This window comes from Saccostrea cucullata, unplaced genomic scaffold, assembly GCF_032062105.1.
Source record: "Saccostrea cucullata isolate Sc308-1 unplaced genomic scaffold, CSIRO_AGI_Scuc_v1 ctg182, whole genome shotgun sequence".
NCBI lineage: Eukaryota > Metazoa > Mollusca > Bivalvia > Ostreida > Ostreidae > Saccostrea > Saccostrea cuccullata.
In genome coordinates, this window is record NW_026925642.1 from 103,277 (window position 1) to 128,800 (window position 25,524).

The 25,524-nt window shown below is 33.1% G+C and overlaps 1 protein-coding gene across 1 annotated transcript; it reads left to right on the top strand.

Annotated features, from left to right (window-relative positions):
- The first annotated feature begins 6,701 nt into the window (after positions 1–6,701).
- LOC134269448 (vesicle-associated membrane protein/synaptobrevin-binding protein-like) lies at positions 6,702–14,436 on the top strand. Its single transcript, XM_062751642.1, has 7 exons — positions 6,702–6,860; positions 7,512–7,664; positions 8,131–8,237; positions 9,369–9,461; positions 10,527–10,607; positions 11,331–11,429; positions 11,711–14,436. Exons 1-7 carry the CDS (start codon positions 6,803–6,805, stop codon positions 11,876–11,878), a joined length of 759 nt encoding a protein of 252 aa, XP_062607626.1. The 5' UTR covers positions 6,702–6,802; the 3' UTR covers positions 11,879–14,436.
- The last annotated feature ends 11,088 nt before the right edge of the window (positions 14,437–25,524 follow it).

Genomic DNA, 25,524 nt, shown 5'->3' on the forward strand with positions numbered 1-25,524 from the left:
TGGGAAAAATCCTTGACATTTTTGTCAAATTAGGAAAATTTTAAACATACTTTCATTTATCCAATGTAAAACTATTGTTGAAGATGAAAAACACTTTTTACTTGATTGTCCTGTGTATGAAAATGTCAGAAAAAAGTATTCAAGGTTACTAGATGTTAATAACTTATCTTGTTTGCTTAATCCACATAACTTTGTATCTACAAAACAAATCTGTCTATATATCAGAGACTGTTTTGATATTAGAAACAAGCTAACAATAGTATAATATTTTGCAATACATATATATGGCTAACAACACATTCCTGTATATAATTCCTGTATATAAATATGTCATTGTGCTTTAGTGCCAATATAGAATTGAATTGAATTGAATATTAACCCCCCACATATTAAAGCTGACATGAATTCTTAAAAACGCAACTTTTTCATTTATGTACGACTTGTTTCATACCAACTATGGCCGTATTCCGCCATATTTCTCTCAGATACCTTGTCTTATTGTAACGATATATACCCGAATGCCCTCGTTACACTTGAATGATTTTTTGGCTTGGCTATCGACTTGTGCACATCTCCGATGGTAAAACATTTGAAAACACATGGGATCAAGACATTTCAAAACCACACAACATAATAATCATATTTCTGAATAATTATAGATTTGAATCAAATGTAATAAAAAAAAGAAAGAAAATGCAAGTTTGAAAGAAAGATTTAGTTGCACGAGTACGCATTTTTACACTGCGCCAATTTATGCAGAATAAACATGAAATAAAAAGCACTAAAACCCGTAAACACACTTTGAAATTATTATCATTTGAATGGAACAAAACCATCAGCGTCTTTGATTTGCAGGTCTTATACAGACTTTGATGCATGTCGAGAAAACGCGTCGAACGCTGTAAACGCACCCATACCTGGTAATAAGATCACTGCATCGGTTCGAAGATGTGCACAAGTCAAGTGATATACACCCTGAATTCCATTTATTGAAATATGCATCACAAAAAAGAAATAAACTCCATAAAAACTCAATAAACACACTGTATCTACTCCGTACAGTCTAGCGCGTCGATACACTTAGTCCGTGCTGATCAGATTTTGGTCAGGGAAAATATCACAAGTGGAAAAGAGTGGTATTTGCGCGGCTGAAATGGGGGGGGGGGATCTAAAGTATAATTATAACGGCTTCATAAGGTATAACTGAAAATTGTCTATCTAGTTCTAATAAACATTCTTTATATAGTCTGCAGTTGTTTTGCATCGCAAAATTCATTTGTCAATTACAACTGATTATTTTAGTACTAATCTCAAATCTAAACCAAGTAATTTGATATACGGTAAATATTTAGTTCAAGACTTAAAAACATTTAACCAGAATACAAAAGTTTATGTGTGCATCTGTACGTTCTTTAACACACACGCGGAAAAAACATCCCCCTTTTAGACTGATATTGAGGCATTTGTATTTTAAGGGGGGGGGGGCAGAAATAATTGACATGGCCGTTACCTAAATATTCTTGGAAGACAGACATTTCTGCCAATTCCATTTTTGAAGATTTTTTATTGTCTCACTCCGACCACAAAGTATGAACATTTTTGCGGAATGTGCATGGCTGTTTTATAATTATTAAAGGAAGTCTTTCGAGAATTCAGTATCCCTGTCTGACAGTCTAGTTTTTTAAAAAATAAAAATAATTTCTGTTGCAATATTTGGGAGATACTTTTAAAAACCTTGGTAGGGAAACTTGAAACCTGGTGGAATACAGATAATTTTTAATTACTCTTTTATTCATTGAACTCTCTCGCTTTCTCTCCTCCTGTAACCATCTGTAAGCGCAATAATAGATATAAAGTCATATCTATTTTGTGCTGTACCATTTATTAGATCTTGGGACAGATCAAAGATTTTTTTTTTGTCAGGCGGGGATGTCGAAACTTGTTCAAAAATTAAAATAATAATTTTACTTTTGACAAGAAAATAAACCTAAACGCCGAAATTGAAAGGAAAATACATGTAAACGTGAAGTCTACATCATAGGAATGGGAACATTGGGAACTTTCTCAAATGCATGTACCTTCTCAGGTAAGGAATCTGGACAAAAATTATTTAGACAAGAGGTATAAAAAAGCTAATTTTTGGTAGAATGTGGAACTCTCATCGGCAGTTTGCTTTCCCTTCCTATATGCTTCGACTATTAATAATTTATATCCAACCCAGATATTTCTTGACATGCAAAAAAAGACCCCCGTAAACTCGCCCAAACTTCAAAACCTATTTCGGTGAGGGGGGGGGGGGGGGGGGGGGGGGGGTAGCCGACGACTTCGAATGCTTCAAACCTTAGCCTTTTCATACCAATTTAACACAAATTCGCGTTTACCAGGGAGTCTGCGTTTTCCGAGGGGGTTTCTACGTAACTTTTTTTCTTGCTTTAGTAAATAAATTTAATAACCTTGCAAATCCCAGGGTAGGGGGGGGGGGGCTAATCCCCTCTAGATCCGCGCATGGCACTCATGCATAGAATCACAACACAGCCACTTCAATTTATATTGATGGGGGACCTCCAACATCAGTTGACAAGCAAAAAAAAAAACAAAAAACAAAAAACAAAACAAACACAAAAAACAAAACAAAAAAACCTAAGCACCACACTCTATACAATCCTTTTTTGGTAGGGGATAAAGGAGGCTTCCTGTAACTTTTCTGTTCAGTACATTACTTTTGAATGCTTGAATCTGCGTATTTTCCTGCAAACAAAAAATGTGGAGGGAGCTTCCAAATCAAAATTTTAATTTATTTAAAACTGCAGCAAAGATTATTCTCAGAAAAAGTGAGCCCCCCCCCTCCATCTGCCCATCTGCATACTACGGGAACATTTTAAACCTTTATCTTTACCGAATCGAAATATTTCATGCATACTTCTTAAAGTTAGTTACTTCTGAAAATGGTTCAAAAATGGTAAAAAAAAAGTTCGCTGGAATCTTCCTTGCATGTTACTTGTGGGTGGTCGAAGCCCTTAGACAGGGTTACCAAGACAAAATAGAATTTGTCCCCATTGTAATTTAAAAGAACTCAGAGGTGAATTTCATTACATACTAAAGTGCAGCTCGCTACTTTCAGAAAGAATGCTATGCTTAACAGAAAAAAAGCATAAAATTTCAGAATGTGATTAATTTTAAACACATTATGAATAACAATAAACACTGTTTCCTGAGAAAATATTGCTCGTTTATAAAGAAAAAAAAATAAAATATGCCCCCGCCTAAATTCCCATACTTCACATTTATAGCAACGTACAATTTTTTGGTTTAGTTTCTTATTCACGCATGCTTTATAGATCTACTGTTATGTATAAAATCACCTATATATTTTGTGATTTTTGTAAAATGGTGAAGAGATTCAAATAGTTGATTGAAAAATGATTGAAGGTACGCGGAGGAAAGCAAATCTGCGAAAATCTACAGATCTAGAGAACTGAAAGGACAGAGATTTTTTTTATTTCTTCAAATTATTCATATTATTAGACGTATAAATATCTGTACTCTATATTACAGAAAAAAACATTCTCTCTCTCTCTCTCTCTCTCTCTCTGTCTCTGTATGTGTGTACAAAAATAAAGGCCGGGGGTTCCAATCCGTGGAACCCCACTCCACCTCTGGATCCGCCAATGAATTCTATTTTTGATTATTCATGTACCATAGAATCAAACTCGTTTATTGTATATAAAATTATGAAAATAAGTTTAAATCAAGTTATATAAGGTCTTTATTTAAAATAAATAAATAAATAAATAAAGCCAATACACATTATTTATAATGAAAATATTTGATCGTTAAAAAATCCGATCTTTTTCAGAGAGCGTTATGCATTTTTTTTTTACCCCAACCCCCCCCCCCCTTTTAACGGGAGAATCTCGTCAAAGGATGAATGATTCGTAATGTTGCATGCTATAAAATAAATTTAATGTAATTAAGCCATGTCTAAAAATTTTGTTTACATTTACATATACAGACAAGAGTAATATTCATTTTTGAAAAAAAATTGCACTTTTTCAGTCAACCAAAATACCAGTAAGCTTTCCACCTTTGAAATTTCCCCTGACCAAATAGACTATCGTCGTGGACCACGTGTGTCCAAGTGCTATGTGGTGACAATTTTTACTGTTCAGTTAGCAATGGATTACATGAATTCTGAGATGCATATTTCAATAAAAGTAAAATAGGATATTTCTTTCGACATGTGCACATCCCTGTAACGATAGCAGTATTCAGGTAAATATCCTTATCATTGCGTTCGATGCGTATTCTCGACCTGCATGCGTGCATATCCAAACGGTTTTTGCTGTTTTTCGTGTTATTTTTTTCTAAATTGCAGCAAATGCATTCAAAAATAATTTACTTCTCAGTATAGTTCTAGTTTTTGTTAACTTTTAAATCATGTATTTGGTCAGTTTATGGATTTATGACAACTATGCTATCGGAGATGTGTACATGTCGACAGCCAGGCTAGAAAATCACTCAAGTGAAACAAATGCACCAGGCTTTATATAACAGGTACAGGTGGCCAAAAATTTTCAAGTAAATATGGCGGAATTGAAGAAATATGGCGGACAAAGGCGTACAGGAATGTAGTAAGTCGTACAAAGATGAAAAAATGATGCATTTTTAAGAGTTCATGTCAGCTTTCATGTGTGGAAAAATTAGGCTATATAAACAAGAAAACACGTTTTTGGGAATTTTTAAGTATGAAATTGGGAAAATCTAGCACTTTGTGCCATTGGGAATGGGTCCGATATTAGGTCCGAATTTGAGGGCAGTGACGGCCCTGCTAATAGGGTTCCCACATACTGTGTATGTTTCAGGTATGTAGGCTTGATGAGCCTTGAAAAAAAGATTTCGAAAAAATTTAAAACTAAACATTGACAAGTCTTTCTAAGGAAGTGTCCATATAAATTTTGCATCTCTGGTAAATTAGTTCTTGAGAGATTTTTTAATGACTCCATCTTTATTTAGTATTGTCTTGGTTAAAAATGGCCAATTAGGGCCTATGCAGTGGGTCTTGAGAATAAAATGTGTAAAAACGTTTATAAATGGGCAGACGCACACTGATGAAGGACAAGAGGTTGGCAGAGAAAAGATTACTTCATCGTTCAGCTCAGGTGAGCTAAAATGCAGAAATTCCATTTAAAAGGCTATTATTAGTTTATTACGTCAAAAATCGTCGAAGCGGAACGAAATGCTAACTTGATCTGCAGCTCATTAAATACACTCACATCTATGAACGCATTTAGAATTAAAGTGCGGAAAACCAAATGGGATAAACTAAAAGACAGACAGAAACAGACAGACAGTGGAAGCCTTTTAGTTCTAATAGAGATTGCAGCGAGCTCTAACGACAACGCCTGGGCGAAGAGAAAATTCGGACTACTGCACATTCATTCCATAGAATTTTTTTCCGCAGTAATTTTGACCCACAATGCATCGCTTCGTACACAAACGCTAAAGCCACGTTCTCGCGAGAATAACGACAAAAGTTAAAAGAAAAATAAACTTGCCTTGATTTAATGAATTTGTTGCAGGAAAATAGTTAATAAAACAGTTCTTCATTTAAAATCAGCCCTGCTCAGGCTTTGGTTTGATATATTCAACATGCATACGATGTCATATGACGTCAGAGTCTTAGACGCCGATCGAATGTCACGTGCGGTTTGACGAGCCCGATTTAAATGAAAACTAGATAGAATGTTCTATCGTTAAAATGATATTGTCCTACGGACCCAGTTTAACGATAGAATTCGTTCCATGTATTCGTAATGCAGCAAAAGAAACATGGGCGATAACTCGTACTCACTATAACTCAGTGCATTAACTACAAACAATCTAGAGAGTTCCGAATGTAAACATGGCAGGTAAATTTGAAGCGAGAGAAAAACGTTGAGAAAATTAATTGGATTTCCGTCTTTAGATGGATTATTTTATGGGATAAAAGGCATAAGCAATCTCAAAAAGGTTTGTTTTGATTAATTTGGTAGTTATTTCCAGTGCAAATCCTTTTATATTCTTCAAAATCGTTTCGGAGCGGATCCGTTCCGATTTGCTACATTGCAAGTATATGGGACGTATTCTAACTGTGGTGAGGGCTTGTACCGAGACACAGTTAGATCATTCTGACTAAATGAAAACTGGATAAGTACATGTATCTGCGCTCGCCCTAACGGTCGCACCGTCAACATATTAGTCCTTAGTAGGGGACCAATAATGTGACCAGCTATCTTCTACCTGAAAGAACATAAAAAGATAAAAATTAAAGAATAAGAAACCTTTTCAAATTAGAGCTTTCCTCCATACTTTGTTTCAATGGCACGGCGCAATGGGCTACTCCCAACGTCTTCTTTGCTACCAGGTAGACGAACTCATTTGGGCCATGTGGCTCTGCTCGCCCCGAAGCCGCGTTCCCTTGCATTTCGATCCCGATTAATTTTGACATCTGACTCATATTTCCGCTATATTTTCTTTTATTCCATTTGAGTTATGAAAGATCCTTTAAAGCATTTTTATTAATCTTTTATTTTATTTCCCATGTCAGTTTTCTGTTTTGTCCTTCATTTCTGACAAAAAAAAAAAAATGTTTTTAAATATTTAAAATGCATCGGGATCTGAATAATTTCGTTTTGTTAAAAAATTTCTAATGAATTATCTCATTGCGCAGGCTCAGTACACGAAATCGTCTTGGCAGATGACAAGGGAGAATAAAATTGATACATCTTAAAAAGGGTAATACGTGGCCATTTCATCAGCTACGATGGCGAAAACAGAACAGGTTTTAAAATTAGAGCCAGACAACGAATTGCGCTTCAGAGGTAAGCAATCCAAGGTATAAGAGTGTTGAAATTGATAAAAAGTGGCGTTATGCTATTTGACCCCATCCCACAAGAGAATTAAAAGACTAGAGTTCACTTATGTTCTCGAAATATTTAGTAAATTACCTTTTATTTACAAATTATTCATTAATGAAATTATTCTATACGTTTCATTTGATTGGAAACATTCAGGTGCTACTCGAAACAGTAATTTAGTACTTCATGTAAGTGCATTGTACATGTATATTACACACACACTAGTCAACTAACCATACATTTACAATTATAAACTCAGTTTTTTTATTCAGATATAACGATGAGCAGGTTTAGAAAAATAATCATGATCCAAACGTACAATCACATGAGCTTACAGTACTGCATAAATGCACTGATAATGATATGCTGATGTTGCGACCGTCACGGCGAGCGCAGATACTTCTTTTGTCTGTTCAAATTATGACCCCTGTGGTAGGTCAGGTTAACAATAGGTCTTGCAAGGCAGGGGGATCTGGTAAAGAGTGGCATTTCCAAAGTTACTCAGATGAGCGATGTGGCTTATAGGCCTCTTGTATGAAAGAAGTTGGGAAGTTTCCTTTGGATAAATTTGCAGAAATAAGTGATGTAATCTGTATTTATTTATATGCTGTTTAGGCCCTTTTACGGATGTGGTCACTGCTGAACTGAAGTTGGTAAATCCCTCGGAAAAACGAGTATGTTTCAAAGTGAAAACTACAGCACCAAAGCGCTACTGTGTGCGACCCAATAGTGGCATCATTGAGCCGAATCAGTCTGTCAGTGTGGCAGGTAAGTTTTTCTTAGATAATCCTGATCATTTAGATGTCTGCATATGGGATTTTGTTTGTTTTAATTTTAAAGGAAACCAATTCTTTTTTCATTGTTTGGAAGTACATATTCATACTGTAGACGTACTTTTTTCCATGGGACATGATTCCGTAGAATCTTAATTTCTGTTGAATCCGCTTGGAGAAATTTATGCGGATTTCCTAGACTATCACTATATGCCTAACATTTATATTAAGTACGCTTGGACAAATTTCCTTGGAAAATTTGTGAGCGCATACAAAGCGTAAATTAATACCACGCTGAAAAATGTACTTTTAATAATGATCATTTTAAGTTTCATTTTAGTGCATTTTAAGGTCATGTTTTCTTTTGTTTTAGAGTTATATCAATTTTCAATTTATTAATATATTTTGATGTTTAGATTATTAATTATTGGTAATCAGATGTTATTTTTTTTTCATTACAGTCATGCTACAGCCATTTGATTATGACCCACAAGAAAAGAATAAACACAAATTCATGGTTCAAACAATGTTTGCTCCCGATGGTCCTATTGAAAGTCAGGAGCAGCTGGTAAGTCCCAAAATAATCTGGTATCCCCCCCCCCCCCAAACAGCAGGGCTTTGGTTCTGTTGAAAGTTAGGAACAGTTGGAAAGTCCCTATATAATCTGTATACCATGCACAATACATCAGAGGCTACATTTTTATTTTGAATTTATTTTTTTAGGCCAATCTTAAAAAAAATCTCAATGAATCAGGGCTCTCACACCACTTTTTGGGACTGGGGCCGGGGCCGTTCAAATTGGGAAAATTATCGTCATTTTGGGAAAAGTTGGATAACACAAATTCATTAAAAAAAATATCATCAAATTTTGCTTTTCTAGCATTTTATCATCAATGCTAACTCTGGTTTGAATAAACAGTTAAACAGAACAAACATTTTACGTAGGCTATTTATGAAAGTACATTAGCTTTGTCATTACTATCTTTGAGTTATGATATTGCGGTTATATGTAATATATTTTGACAGTTAGTAACATATTAATTTCCTCGATCACATGGGCAACTTTTTTTACCAATACAGTCATGCTGAACATGCCGAAGCGCGGGTATGTTTTAGGTGCAGCCACTAATGTTTAAATGAAATGTCTGGTTTTTGTTGAAAACACAGATACTCTGCACTCAGAGTTGTATACATTTTTGTAAAAACAATAACCTGGTTCCCCGAACCAGTTTACGAATGCATTTGGCGCGAACTACTAATAAAATAGTAGTACAGTTTCACTTTCATTTGCAGATGTGTTTTGTTTGGGTTTTTTTTTTTTTTTTTGCAATTAGGTTTGATGGACTTTTATTTTTTAATTATAAATATTTTAATCTGGATGGAAATTGGGAAATTTACACCTTTCTTTTGGGAAAAAAGGTACCTTTTTTTTTTTTAGGCCCCAATTTTAGAGAATCGAGAGCCCTGTGAATAGAAATTTTGCATAAAGCATTTACATTTAGTATTGCTGTAATAAGCTAATACTTTAAATTAATAAGACCTCATTGCAGAGATGAAGCTGAGATAGAAACACAGTGGATATTCTGTAAAAGCCATAACATGTAGACTTGTACTTTTTAATCATGTGAGGCGAGATAACGAAAGACTAGTTGTAGGCATAAAAATAGTTGGAATTTTACTGCGGTGTTGTTTATTTCAGTGGAAGGAGGCAACTCCAGACAAGTTAATGGACTCCAAGTTAAAGTGTGTTTTTGAAATGCCTGCAGACAGTAGTCACGGGCCCGTGACAAAGGTAAGGGATCCTTCTTAGCACACAATTGTCAATCAAGACAAAAAATTCTTCAACACCCTATTAATTTTAAAACCGTATTATACCTTACTGAAGTAGCACATTTTCCTTGTGTTAGAATTAGTAGGTTTTGAAAATGATTATAGACATGTAGAAAATATTACATTCCTCTTCATAGCTTAGGTTATATTATATTAGTGAAAGGAGAAGGCAATATTCATCACAATGTTTTACCTCACCCTAATTTCTGAGACAAAAGCAAAGCAAATTTAGCTGAAATGGGAATTTTATGAAGTTAGAAGAGAGTGATTATGACAGATAAACTTCCCATTTCTGTAAAATTCATGTAAACTCTAAGCCTCTCAGAACAGACTGGCATTTTCCTTGCCTATACAATAAACCATTTTTCTCCTTTCCAAAGAAATAGGCATGTAATTGTGAAAAGCAAGGTTATAAAGAAAGCTCAAAACGTTTTATTCAAACAGAAAATTTCACTCCTTCAATGTTCCTCACTGAAATACATATTTCTCCCATATTATGAGCTAGTGAAGATAGATATTAGGCTATCTAAATTTAATTCCTTGGTTCTCAGGCCAATTTTCTCCAAAACAGATGCGGGAGGGCGGCATTTTATTTTTAATTTTATTGGCAATAAAGTAGATGAGGGAGGTATTTTTTTTTATTTTTAATTTCCGAATTTTCTTTAACATAAAGATAATTTTTTTAATCACAGATATACTTTCCATTTCTGGTCAAATTCTCTGCCTTATCCATTGCTTAACAGCGTGTAAACATCGTAGGTAATGTCCTCGAATGTATTTTCAAACGAAGTAGCCAAAATCTCATTGTAAATAGCTACCGGAAGTGATATTTGAATACTAAACTACGAAACAAATGAGGGCGGAATTTTTTTCCCGGATTGGTCTCCGCAATACCTACTTTTTATTTTTTCAAAAATACAATAAAATCGGCAATGCGGCTACCTCAAAACGGATGCGCGCTGGCCTGAGAACCAAGATTTCAATTTTATATAGCCTTATTATGCACACCCTGTTTTGTTATTTTCAGCAGGTAAAAGAGTCAGAAGAAAAACCAGCTTCCAGCAAACCTGTCAAACAAGTCCAGTTAGAAACCTCACCACCCACTTATGTACTTACCTTATTCACTTTACCTCAGCTTAAAGAGAGTGATGGGTTTAATGCATTATTAATTTAATTTATTAATAAGAACTATAAAGTGTGTAAGTTATCTGTGCAAATGCCTATCACTGTCTTTGTAATCTACAAGCAACAAATTTAATTGGCCAGGTTGTGAAGCAAAATTTTATGTACTTAACCTTTGCTGTCAGATTTAGTAAAATGCATATGTTTGAAATTTTAAAAAAAAATCCTTCAAAAAATTTAAGAAAATCATCCATATATGAACCATTATTAAAACAACAGAATGATTTTTAAAATTTTTGTATCAAATTTTTTCAATGCATATCGATAATTTTTTTTAAAAACTATAATTGCTTCACAATTTCATCATATCAAATTGAGCAATATTTTAGTTGTGTTACTTTTCTTTTGGAACATGCTTTTGCTTCAAAACAAAATAATGGATAAAATCACTAGATCAGAAGATTTTAAATATATACATCAAGAATGGAGGAATCTTCCATATAAAGATATAGTAAGAAAATGTAACTCACTTTAAATTCAAATAACAAGATACCATCTTCATTTACTTAAAAAATTTAAATAAAAAAAAATGCCTATACTTTTTTGACCCATCTTCCATAACATTAAGGATTAAGCACATGTTTTATTGCTTACTTTTGATATCATACTATGATATTGAGAGTTGTTAGAGTACAATTCATTCTTTCAGGCATCAATAGTGGATTCTGAGCCTGGGAAAAAGGGGGACGATCTTCAGAGCTTACAGGCAGAGGTGAAAAAATTGAATGAAGAAAACGCAAAGTTAAAGGTAATCTGACTAAGTCTGTTGTTAGTAAGGCAGTAGTTGTAGCATTGTATTAAGGTCATCATTGATTTAAAATACACTAATCCTGATAACAGGGAGAATAAAAAAGAATATTTGATGCACATAGGTTTTGGAAAAATTTTGAATTTCAAGATAATATTCTAATTGTAAATAAGGTTTTCAAATTATTGCTCTATTGTTTTTCTTTGTCATGAGATTATGTAGAGTTATGATTTAGGTACATTGTATATGCATGTTATTACGTTTAAGTTGTTCTTTTGCAGGAAACGGAGGTCAGGCTGAGAAAAGTAGCAATTAAAGATACAGTTTCCTCCCCTCCCTCATCTAGTGCACCCGCACCCGCACAACAGGCCATCCCAAACCTTCCCCCCATTGTATACCTAGTGATCGCGTTCATTTTAGGACTTCTAATCGGAAAATTCATCTTCTGAAATTATCATTAACAGAGATTACATAGATTTGAAAAATTCTGGGAAATTTGAATTTGATAGTAACAGCTGATCAACCATGAGAAAATGTTCCACCAGTTGCTGTTGATAGCTACAGATCCAGATTATTTCAGGCACCAACCACTAAATTTACTCTCCAAAGACTTCCATTGTTGATTGTGAAGCAAAATTAAGTAGGTTCTATGAAAAAAAAAATTCATCTTGTTTATTATTATAAAAAGAATTTTTGTTTAAAATCAATTTTAAAAATGCTACATTTATTGTATAATTTTATTGACTTAATGAATGGGATGTGAGATTTTAGTTTGTGACATGCATCAGGTACTTTAGTACAAGTATATCTACAGACAAGTAGAAATATGTATATATAAATAGGTACATCATCTGATGTGTGATAAGTAAAATATTGTTGATGCAATAATAATATGATGGTGTATATAATGTAAATATACCCCGTCAGATACATGCATGAGTTACTGTAAGGCTGTCTCTGTATATTACTATCAGGACATGGTGTGCAATGTATTGTTTGACAAGTAAACGCATGTTGATGTTAACTTTGTTTACAGACTTGTAATTGATTTCATGAACCAGGAAGTCATTGACAGTAAATCTTTTTATCCCCCACCCTCGTCATTATATAGACAATGAAGTATATACAATCTTTTTACTTGTTATTATACATCAGTTAGTAGTAGGTAGTTGCTATAAAAATTGTTTTACTGGGAATTCTTGTCAGATTTTGTATGTTTTGTTGAATGTGTTAAAATGTAGAGAGTTTGTTAGAGTTTTTATCAAGTTGATGTATTTTCAACAGAAAATCATTTAGCTGTTCTTGGAACAGCTCTGTCCATAAATTGGTGTATTTTTTGTTTAAATTTTAGTCACTAGTTAGTAACCTTGCCAAACATATTTCAAAGCAAAAAAAAAGATTTTCTGTAAGTGAAAATATGATATCTGACCAAAGTTAGCTAAATTTTATTATTCTCCAACAATGTTCAAAGTCTTGGTCTACCATTTGACAAACACTACAGAATAAAACAATCACTTTTTATATTTCAGAAACTTATTATAGAGCATGTTAGCCTGTGTAGAGTAGATTGGAATGAATTTCAATAAATGTGTCTTCCAATCAACATTCAGGAAACAAAAAAAATTTAGGAATCTGTCAGATTTTATCATTCAGATCTGTTATGCTAATGAAACACAGGATTTAGTTGGATGTTGCTTTTATATTTGGTTTTGACTTTTTTTTGTCAAAAAAAACTAAACAATTAAATTTGCTGGTTCTAAAATATTTTACACCAAACGGGAAATTGTGAATTTTGCATTTCATTGTTGAAATGGCTTAAACTGCAATTAGATACTAATTTACTATTTCAAAATCTTTCAAAGATTTTCTGCATATCAAACTTCAGCATTGGAATAAATGGAGTCTTTGAAATGGATGAAGAAGAAATTGGCAACTTAATTGTCCATATTACTTGCTAATTTTGAAACTTATCAAGGAAGGCTTTATTAAGATTTCAGCCTTGAAGCCATTCATATTGTCCAAAAAAAAAAATACTGCAAAATTCTGGTGATGGAACTTATCTCTAATTGGTATATATGGAAACATACCTATGCTGTGGGTATATACCTGATTAGAATTCTTGTTTAACTTCATAAGTTATAGGATAATAATTTATTGTATATGTATATCATTTTATGAAAGGTTGTACCTAATAAGTATAATCTAAATGGTCCAACAAAATCTATTATTAAAGAAATTATTTAATTAAAATTATAACAATGTAATGTCTGCATGTTTTAAAAAGACCTGTCTGATGCCAACACGATTTTCTTCAGTTCTAACCTACTTCACTTTCCCTTTGCAAAGGGAAGAAAACATTGGAGAGAATAATTGATTAATTTGCAATATTATGTTTTACTGAGTGTGAGTCTTACATTGTATTAGATACTACTTCAATCAGAATCTACTTTCATCTGTTAAACGACAGGTTATTTATAGTTACTGCGTGCGAAAAGTTATTACCAGCTTACATTATGGTGCTTTAATTTAATTAATATATCAAGGAATACAGTGGTAGACCTAAATTGAAAAGTAAATTTTTTTCTGATCAATAGAATCAAGTTATGTTTGTGGACAGGTTTAATATGTACCATTACTAGTGCTCTGTCATGTGTTTGTGTAAACTATCTGTAGGCATACATTTTAACTTCAGACTTTAAGATACTAACTTATGATACATTAAGATATACATTTCAAATATCCACCAATAAGTATTTGGTAGCAGTCATGTATGGTATTAATAACTTTCCATGTTTTTCCGAGAGTTTCATTATTTTACTCCAGTCTGCATATCTTCCTGTCTCATTATCTGTATCATATAGAAGCATGCTAGAAGGTGAACAGGCTGGTGACATATTGTATACCAAGGCAGCCATTGTCTTCACATAACACAATTTGGTGTATTAATGTTACCAAAAAATAAGTGTAAAAGCTGCCAAAGTTCTCATTAAAACTTGCACAGAATATATAGAGCTTGTTTTCTGATTATATTCATTGGTTATTAACCTGATGTTATGACTGAGCTTTGTAGGAGTACTCTAAATGTCTGTCCATAAATTGGCATAAAATGAATGCATTTGTGGATTTATCAAACAAGCCTCAAATCCCTGACATAAATTGGCAAATTATTAAACTATACAAATGGTATAAATTTCTGTTAATTGGTTTCAACTTTGATGATCAGTATGAATTCCCATGTTTCCTTAAAAATCAGAAATAGAAATCTTTCAAAATGCTACTCCTTATAATTATGCTGTTAGTCTAATGTCAAATAAAACTTGGTACAGGAGTACAATTAACCAAGAACTCCTTTTACGAATGCATATTAGATTGTATTTCGAGTGTTCAAGAGTAAACAGATAAAGTTTATGATTTTCAGAAGACAATGAAATATATTGAGATACAAACAGTCAAGCCCAAAAGTCCATTAAACAATGCAATTCAGGGACAGAACAAACACGAACTTTTAAAACATCAGAGGTGGGATCGTGTGCCATGGAGAAGTAAGCATTCCCTGCCAACTTGTCACACCCGCTGTGTGCTCATTGCCATGATCTGGAAATAACGGGAAAATTCTTTGACAATTCAGTGTGTAAATCATGGCCTTACAATCTTTACAATACCAGGTATGTCCGTGTTGCCTCTTTGTATCCTGTCATTTGTAACACGGTTCTTATTAAAAAAATGAATATCTGTGTCCCTGAGGTTTTATTGTGTATATGTATGGTTTTATGGTGAACGAATATGCAGCTTTAAATAATTTGAAATTAAAAAACAAGAAAATACTGCAAAAAATGTTTTGTCGTTTTCGATTGATCAGATGCAGCTCTTAAAATACCGCCCATAAAATAATGCACTGAACTTGGTTTTCATAATTTCATGTTGTGATTTTAACTTCCAAATAAAGCGATATAATAACTGAACATCAAAATATTTGGGGAAAAGTCAAATAACGAGATGCAAGATGTAGAAGAAGGAATTTCCTCGATAATTAACATATCTTGCTCAGCTCGGAAAACAAGGTGATCCCTCTCCAGTTGATATAGCCGTCTACGGCATCTGGTAAACCAATCTATTTATCAGATACTTTCGAAAAGCGGGAGGGGACATCTGTCTGTAAACCATCTCTTATCCGCAACTCCTCGCATACCAGTGAATGAAATTTGATGAAACTTTCACAAAATCTTTATTACATATTGCCATTAAGCACCTCCTATTTTACTTTTTGATACGACACATATTTTGGGTTTCCTGGCCACAGCAAAACATGGACTTTGCCATTATAACTATATGGAGGCGGGGGTATCATTTAGTGAGCTCATCGCTCACAGTACCTCTAGTTTTTATCTCCGTACCATCTATCAGTGACCCTTGGCTGTAGAATGATGCTTGCTATTTCAGAGTCTGACAATTCTGGAAAAGAGTTTCCTTGTCCTGCTGACTTGTTCTTAAGGATCTCTAAGACAGCCACTATTTCTTCTTTCCTTGGTTGATCGATATCTTCAGCTAGTTTCTCAGTGGACTCTGGAATGTATGCTGATTCGTCGAACGAAGCTAGTTGGTTACGTACAGCCAACCCTGCTTCCTTGTCTTTCTCAGTTGTCGATGGGTTTTCCAGTCTGTCCTTGGTAAGTCCTCGTGTGTCATTGACCTACACACACTGGGTGGTCTTGTAAACGTTCCCGTATAGGCGTATACTCCCTTTCCTGCTGCCTCTTCTGTCTCCACTACCAGCTGGTCTATGACTTCTCCCTGGTTGCATCGCTCTAGTCTTTTCACTTTTTTGTTGGCGTATCTATAGATCTTGATCTTTTTGTCTTTGGTGCATTTGCAGTGGCTCTGTCCGCAGAAGTTTCTATTCTCTCAATGGCATCTGCTATTGATTCCAGTCATCGTTGACCTTTTCCCTGCTGTAACCATTTTTCTTTGGTGCTGTCTCAGTGTCTGTGCAGATAGTCTAAATCTAGCTGAATCCATCCGTTCTTTCCACTTCGTTCCTCCGGATCCGTTGACATGTAAATGCTGTAATCGCCTTTAAATGTCATCAACGAAAGTTTTTCTCTCAATCACTGGATATCAAATCCCACTCGAGTATAGACTTTTTCGTAATTTGTTTTCCACTGAGATGGTAATGACGTCATTTAATGGTGCATGTTTTCAGGATCTCTGTAGTGGGCAGCACAGGATGTTTGTCACCTGAAAATACGAGTTGTGCCTACAGAAATTAATCATAAAAAATCAAGGTATAAGGCATTTTTTTCTCATGTCATGATCAGACATGTGATTGATGTCTAAGAAAAGATATTTATGGGTCATTTTCAAAAAAAGTCTATTTTTTGAATTACATATTTTGAAAAATGAAAGTGGTTTTACTATGATTTTTTCAACTTTATTTGAAAAAAGTAATAAACTACTAAAAGCACTGCATTGCATAAAAGAAAATATTTCTTTTAAAAAATGTGACATTTTTTTTTTTAAAAAGTTGACTTTCATAAAAAGAGCTGTAAAAATTTCAAAATTTTCATCAAATTATCTATTTGTATAGCGTTAATAAATGAAAAAATTATCACTGAATGCCAAGATGTTTGAAAATCAATATATGAGCGTTTAAAAGCATGTCAAACTACCATATACCAAACAAAGCAAAAATCAAGTTTTTAGAGATGAAAAGTTTTATTGCGGAATGGATAAAAAATGCATAGATGAAAAAAAATCCTAAATAAAATTATTTTTCAATCTTGAAATATATGTTCATTTATGGAAAATACATAAAATAGCCTTTAACGAGTGCATTTTCGTTATAACGACTTAGTTATCTCGTTATAACGATAGAATCTCGTTATTACGAGATAATTCGGCGCGTTATAACGAGTTAAAAAATGTTATAACGACTGTTTTATCTCGTTATTACGAAGCTTATATAACGAGTTAGTATCTCGTTATAACGAGTTAGTTTTTGGTTATAACAAGTTAATTATCTCGTTATAACGAGTTGCATCTCGTTATAAAATTGAAGTTCTCTCGTTATAACGGTTATCTCGTTATAACGAGTTAATTTTCGTTATAACGAGTTATTATCTCGTTATAAAATTTAATTATCTATATAACGAATTAATTATTCGATTTTAACAAATGACAGATATAAAATATTATTGTTAACGAGCTTTTTATTTTCAATTTTGGAGTTAATTGCCAACTTGATATAAGAGAGGGAATTAAAAATGAATGTAGTTTTAATGCCATTGATGTTTAGTTGATAATTATCAGTCATACTTCACTTTAAAATTGATAAAAAGTTGCAATTTTAATTTGCAATATGGTTTAAAAGCTCACCTGAATTTTTCTGATAACATTTTGGATGACTTATTAGCTTTCATAACCAATGTCTTAGTACACTAAATTAATACATTATAATAGGAAGTTAACGCAGGCGTTAATGCAACATATATTATATACAACTTACTGTGATATATATTATTTTGAGAGTCAGAAATGTTTGAAGAAGGGGGATATGGAGACATTTGGGCGTAAAATGAAGGGCTTACGCCCTCATAACACACATCAAGAGGAGTCATAAGTTTCCGTTAATGAACATGTATTTGGTCTTCGGTCTTTTAGGTATACAATACACATCAGACTGCATGTTTATACAGGAAACAGAATATGGGGAGGCACACCCCAGGAAAAAAAAACTAGTTTAAATTTTTTCAATAAAAATCTTTATCATACACACTATAAACAAACTATAAACAAACTTAAGGTTTCGTCAAAGGTCAACATGTCCAAAAATTTTTTTTACAATAGCCCCAAAACTATGTGAGGTATAAAGTTTAAAAATATAGATTTGTCATTAATAAACAGCAAAAGTATCACCTGATAAAAAAATTTTTGGAAAAAGTATTAATTGAGAAAACTACTTCTTACAAATGCATATATTTTCAAAAAATACACCTAATTAATTCTGCGCTCTTAGTGAAAACCATTATTGCAGAAACAAAATATGTTTACATTGAAGAAATATATAGGAAAGTTGTTTTCTGTTTATTTTGTCCAAAAAAAGATCTTGAAAGTGAAAGTACATTGTAAAGCCATAGGGGTCTTGTCTTTATACATGTCATGCTTTCAATAACTAGCCTTCAGAGACCATTGGATTTCAACTTTTCAATGATAAACATATATTATTTCTGCAATGATGGTTTTCACAAAAAAGACAGAATTAAGCAGGTGCATTTTTTTTAAATAAGCACATTTTCTGATACAATTTTTCTCAAAAAATATCTTTTTAAAAATATGTGTTATCAAGTGATACTTTCTATCTATTAATCATTGATATATTTATAAACTGTAAACGTTTTGACTTTATACGACACATGATTTTGGAGCTATTGTAAAAATAATTTTTTATACATGTTGACCTTTGACGAAACCTTAACAAACTCGGTTTTATATTTCGTAGCTATACTATACTTCCTATCACTTAGATATATTTATAGTTATAACGAGAAAATTAACTAGTTATAACGAGAAAAATTAACTCGTTATAACGAGTTAATTTTCTCGTTATAACAAAAACTCGTTATAACGAGATACTAACTCGTTATAACGAGATACTAACTCGTTATAACGAGATAACTAACTCGTTATAACGAGTTAAATTTTTTTTTATCTTCTCAGAAATGAGCCTATCCGGCTTTCGTAATGAGGATAAACAGTTACAGAAAGTTATTTAAACAGGTGCTCTGCCAAAGCAATTTAAACTCCCAATTTTACTGGTAACAGTAATGAGTTGGGTAACAGGAAGGACAAAACAGTAACAGGATGGACAAAACAGTGTAACAGGATGGACATGAAATCTACATTTTAAATAAAAATTGACTTTTTGTAAACTGTTATTGGTTAGGAAAAGAAGATCTCCTTAAATGTGTCATAAAAAAAATGATTTTGTCAAATCTGGCAAAAGAAATAAAAGACATTTATGTCCATCCTTAATGACTAAATTCACTTTAAAATTAAAACTTTTATCTCTCAATTTTTGTTTATTAAAGGTACTCTATTCTGTTCAAAACAATTTTTCAAAACCCAGAAAGACAAATGATGAAACATATAGGTAATTAAAGTCATAATTTGTCCCTCCTGCATACAATTTTTGTCATTCTGTTACAAGAGTGCATATTTAACTATAATCGGCACAATTTGAAGCACTAACTTATTTCAATATGATTTACAGAAGTTTTTTAACATGTGTTATTAAACTTATATTACTTAAAAAATAAAAAATTGTTTTTATTGTTAAAACTCAAGATAGAAACTATTTGATATTTTTTTATGACATAACAGGATGGACATTTCTCATATAAATCACCGGTTTTATTTACATAACTTACTCTTTTTGCAATCAAGACATTGAAACAGTTTCTTTGTAACTTAGTTAATCTGATTGTTTTAGCACAATAGACAATTTAAAGAGTATTTGCATATTATGAAGGTAACAGATAGGACATATTTTCATTTGCAAAATACCAATAGACAAACTTATGGTAACACTTTCTTTACTCACTTTCAATTCATGGCGCTCATAAACTTGAGAAACAGAAAATGATGATATATTTGGATCATGAAAACAGTTTATTAGGAAAGTAATATCTTTTATTTTACATTTTCTTTCTGATAACAGGAATGACATAAACTGGTAACAACTTCCTGAATGTTAAATGCACGAAACATAGTATTTAGTGGGCGGATAAGTAAAACAATCATATTAATTAATCTGTAAATGAATTCAAAAAATGAGGTGCAAAAAACATATCTTCACAGGGTGATATTTTCCCTATCATTTAAATAAGCGCGTTATAAAATTTTTGTTAATGTGACATGGTTTTACTGTTAAATTTTACTCGGAATGCAGAGAATATTTTATATAAAACACCTGGGAATGATCATAAAATTACTTATAAGCTATAACTGTATATTAACCAACGGGAAAAAAAATTTCACTCTAAAAAATGTTTTCCTATTATTCTGATCAAAAGACAAAAAAGTGGACTTTTTTTGAAAATGGCCCTTAAATATATTTATTGTGTTCATTCAAACAACATCGAAATATCGAAATGGGAGTCGTTTGAAAAAACACCATATAGTAAGAGCATGCTGCTGTCCTTGTTCAGGTGTACATTTTTTAAAAAGTTGAATTGAAAAAAAAATGATAAAAAAAAATTATTTCGAAGCGTAAAAAAGATCCTGAGGTACGTGAGATTTTAAGAAAATCAAAATGAGGTAGGATATGTGGCGGAAGGAAAAAAGCCCAAAATCAAGATAGAGATGAGATGTTTTATTGCGGAAGGATAAAAAATGCAGAGATAATAAAATCCTAAATAAAATTAGATTCAATCTTGAATCTATGTTCAAGTGTATGGAAAATACATAAAATAGCCTTTCAATATGCATTTTCATTCCATTTAATCCCGCTCTGCGATAGGAAGGTCGTGAGTTCGGATCTCGGCGCGACTGATCCAAGTCTGTAAAAAATGGGAAGCAACTGTTCCTGGGCACTTGGAAGCTTATATACCCGAGGTCCGTACCGCAGTAGGTGTTGGCACGATAAAAATCTTCACTGCTCGATGGCCCTAAGTGCCGAGGTCAAAAATTGAAGTTCTTCAACGGTATTTAGTAACGTCTCTGTAATATAAATGAAAAATTCTCGAATGGGACGGAAAAACATACAATCAATCAATCATTCGATTTTCAAACAAATGACAGTCATAAAATATTATTGTTACAGCTTTTTATTTTCAATTTTGGGGCTTTATTGCCACACTTGATGCAGAGAGGGGTTCTAAATTGGCACCTTAATTGGTTTTAAAATAATGGTAGATTCCAGCTTCATACAGAGTACATGCCTGGTAAAATTTAATTACACTCTTTTTATGGTAGTTTTTTCCCGAATCTGTTTTGAAAAATAATGTATGTCGTACAATGCCTGAAATGGAACACAAAGAACTTCTTTTTCCAAGTCGATATCAACTGAAATTAAATAATCCATGTAATGTTACTTGGCTAGATCCGAATTGGAACATTAAAGAAAGAGATAACGAAAACCACTAAAGGGGGATAAACATTCTACACTTTAAGTCTGCGTTATTAAATGCAACTGTTCAGTCTTTCATGAAATCTCCTTCCCAATTGTCATGATAGGTAAAAAAAAAAAAGATTATGTCCTCTTAATGACTTCAAAGTCACTTTAAAATCACATACATACTTTTTCTCTCTCTTTTGATTCGATAAGAGTGCATTCTGCATTCAATCAATTTCAAAACCCAGACAGACTACTGACATATGAATTAAAGTCATATGCTACTAAGGCACCAATATTCTCATTTACAGTCATATGCTACTAAGGCACCACCATTCTCATCTACATCTACATATTACGGCGTTCCATCAAACTTGATGATTATACGCTGGCCCTGCGCAAACGGACCTCTAAATTTTAATTATAAAACGTATATGAAAACTTAGCTCTATAAATATAAGACTTAAGGAACATAGCTTGGGACCAGAGTTCTGAACTGGTCCAGTGAGGCCGCTGCCACCACTGAGTGCGGAAGAGAATTCCACAAGGTCACTGTATAGGGAAAGAAACTAAATTTATAATAATCTGTTCGTGTATTGAAGGTCTGAAAGTAAAGAGGACTGGTATTACGTGTGATGGTCGTTGTCTGAGGTACTAGATAAAGGCTTTGATCTATAGCCACTAATTTGTGTGTAATTTTATATAACATTATCAATCTAATACATGTATTCCTTCTATGATCTAGTGCTGGCCAACACTACTAGTATTATGGTATCTATGTGTGACATATCGTGCAGCTCATCTTTGAATATTTTCTAGTTTATCTTTGAGTTTTTTTGTATGTGGTGCCCAGACTGAAGAACAGTATTCAAGGTTAAACCTGACCATTGACTTATATGCCAAAGATTTTGTTTCTTCATTTTTTATCTGCAAATTTCTTTTTTAAAAACCCAATATCTTATTATCTTATTATCTCGTCAACAGTCATATGCTACTAAGGCATCAATATTCTCGTTAACAGTCATATGCTGTTAAGGCATCAATATTCTCGTTAACAGTCATATGCTACTAAGGCACCAATATTCTCGTTAACAGTCATATGCTACTAAGGCATCAATATTCTCGTTAACAGTCATATGCTACTAAGGCACCAATATTCTCGTTAACAGTCATATGCTACTAAGGCATCAATATTCTCGTCAACAGTCATATGCTACTAATTTAAGGCACCAATATTCTCGTTAACAGTCATATGCTACTAAGGCATCAATATTCTCGTTAACAGTCATATGCTACTAAGGCTATGGCACGCCAAATTCACATAAATGAGCTAAACATAGTTTCACTGTTGATAAACTACGATTATCGACTGTAAACTAGAACTTACAAACCGTGAACTACATGTATAGTTAACAATTCGTTAACTATAGTTTTCATCTGTAAAACCACAGTCATATGCTACAAAAGGCATCAATATTCTCAATTAAAGTCATATGCTACTAAGGCATCAATATTCTCGTTAACAGTCATATGCTACTAAGGCACCAATATTTTCATTTACAGTCAGATGCTACTAAGGCACCAATATTTTCATTTACAGTCAGGTGCTACTAAGGCACCAATATTTTCATTTACAGTCAGATGCTACTAAGGCACCAATATTTTCATTTACAGTCAGATGCTACTAAGGCACCAATATTTTCATTTACAGTCAGATGCTACTAAGGCACCAATATTTTCATTTACAGTCATATGCTACTAAGGCACCAACATTTTCATTTACAGTCAGATGCTACTAAGGCACCAATATTTTCATTTACAGTCAGATGCTAATAAGGCACCAATATTTTCATTTACAGTCAGATGCTACTAAGGCACCAATATTTTCATTTACAGTCAGATGCTACTAAGGCGTCGATATTCTCGTTTACATTCATATGCTACTAAAGCATCCGCGATATTCTCATTTACAGGCAACATTTCGCAAATTATATCGAAGGACGAAATTTTGCTGAAGTATCTTCAGAAACTATTTGATTTTTTTTACTGAAATAAATAACTTAAAACGTAAGATGTTTCCAACACATCATACAACCAACAAATTAAGTTCACTTGTTTTAATATCATAGACATTTTAAACAAAAAAATGGAATTCGTAAATTACGTACCTTGTCATTGTTCATTTGCAAAATGATTTTAACAACACTTTGATGGTACACACCATAGTACTTAAGAACATAATGCTATAAAATGAGGAAATATATTAACAAATAAGTTGATGCTGCAATGGTATCATCAGTTTCGTTAATTGCCAATATTTCACAAATTCTATGGTTAATTTAATGTTTTTTCCTATATAAAAGTAGGGAGTAAAATGTGAATAATTCCTAGAAAACTCAGTGAATGCACTAGTTCCCCGTGCGTTAGTTAAATGAGCTAATCCCTGCTTCGGAAGCTATTACCCCGGTTATCCGTAATCCTGTAGATTTTACTTTTGTATCGGTCTAATATGTTAATGGACTTATTCCCCGTGCGTTAGTCTTGAAGCTAATTCCCCGCCATTCGTAATCCTCCATTTGTGTCGGTATAATAAAACAGTTAAAAAGTATATCATTGAGGGAGTTAGCAAGATTCCAGTTCCCCTCGACCAGGACTATAACTATAGTCCTGCTGGACACGTTATTACAAGTGACGTAAATATAGTTTATAATGAGGACCTTAGATCACTTATTTTAAAAGGTCCTAAATATAGGGAACCCCGATCCTTCAACTTGCGTCGAAATTTCATAAATATTATGGATTCTGTTAAAAATTACGCCAGACGATGGGCCAGATATGAAAAAGAAGACGTTGACACCTTGTCAGAATGGATTAAATGTATCAGATCCATGTTAAAGTCGCGTATTAAAAGATTGAGGGGCAGTATGAAAACCATCTATCCTTCTTTGTTCAATAAACCAGAATTGAAAAAAGAATTAGATAGATTACATGATCAGTACGTACTGGTCCCTGTCGACAAAGCAGGTAAAACCATTGTCTTCGTTTGTAAGGCTCATTATATAAAGTGTATTTTAAAAGAACTTGGATTTTATTCTACAAGTGGTAATCCTACTTATACTCACACTTCCCTTTCTAAGGAAGAAAGTCTTCAACATCAAATGTCAGTTTAAAATATTTTTAATATTCCACAGAGCCAAAAGGAATTTGAACTACCCTATATATATTGGATTCCGAAACTTAATTATAAAAATCCTTACAAACAAAGATACATTGCGGGTTCCAGTAAATGTTCAACCAAGCCTCTTTCGTTACTCCTCACTAAGATATTGACAGTAGTGAAGGAAAAACTTCAGGAGTACTGTGCAACAATATATTTAAGAAGTGGTGTGAATCAGATGTGGATACTCAAAAATTCCGAAGAACTTTTGGACAATTTGAAATCACAAGATTTTAACAAAATCAACTTTTTAAAAATCACTTTTCAACTTTATATACAACCATTCCCCATAAATTAAAGTCCAGGCTTTTTTATATCATTGACAGCTGCTTTTTTGATAAAAATGGAACTCGTAAATTTACTTACCTGGTCATTGGTCATTTGCAAAATTATTTTGTTAAAACACATTCTGATTGCACACACAAGTACTCTGAAGTTGACATCAAAGAGATGCTTGATTTTTGATTGACAATATCTATGTGGTTTTTGGAGACCAGGTATTCCTACAATCTATCGAAATTCCCATGGGTACCAATTGCGCTCCGTTATTAGCGGACCTAATTTCATATTCATGTGAAGCAGAATTTGTGCAAAATCTTATGCGTGAAAAGAAGAAAACACTTGCTATTGCATTCAACTCGACATTTAGATACTGTAGACGTACTTTTTTCCAAGGGGTCATAATTCCGCGGAATCTCAATTTCTGTTTAATCCGCGGGTAGAAAATTACGCGGATTTTCTTGACTGTCGCTATATGCCTTACATTTATA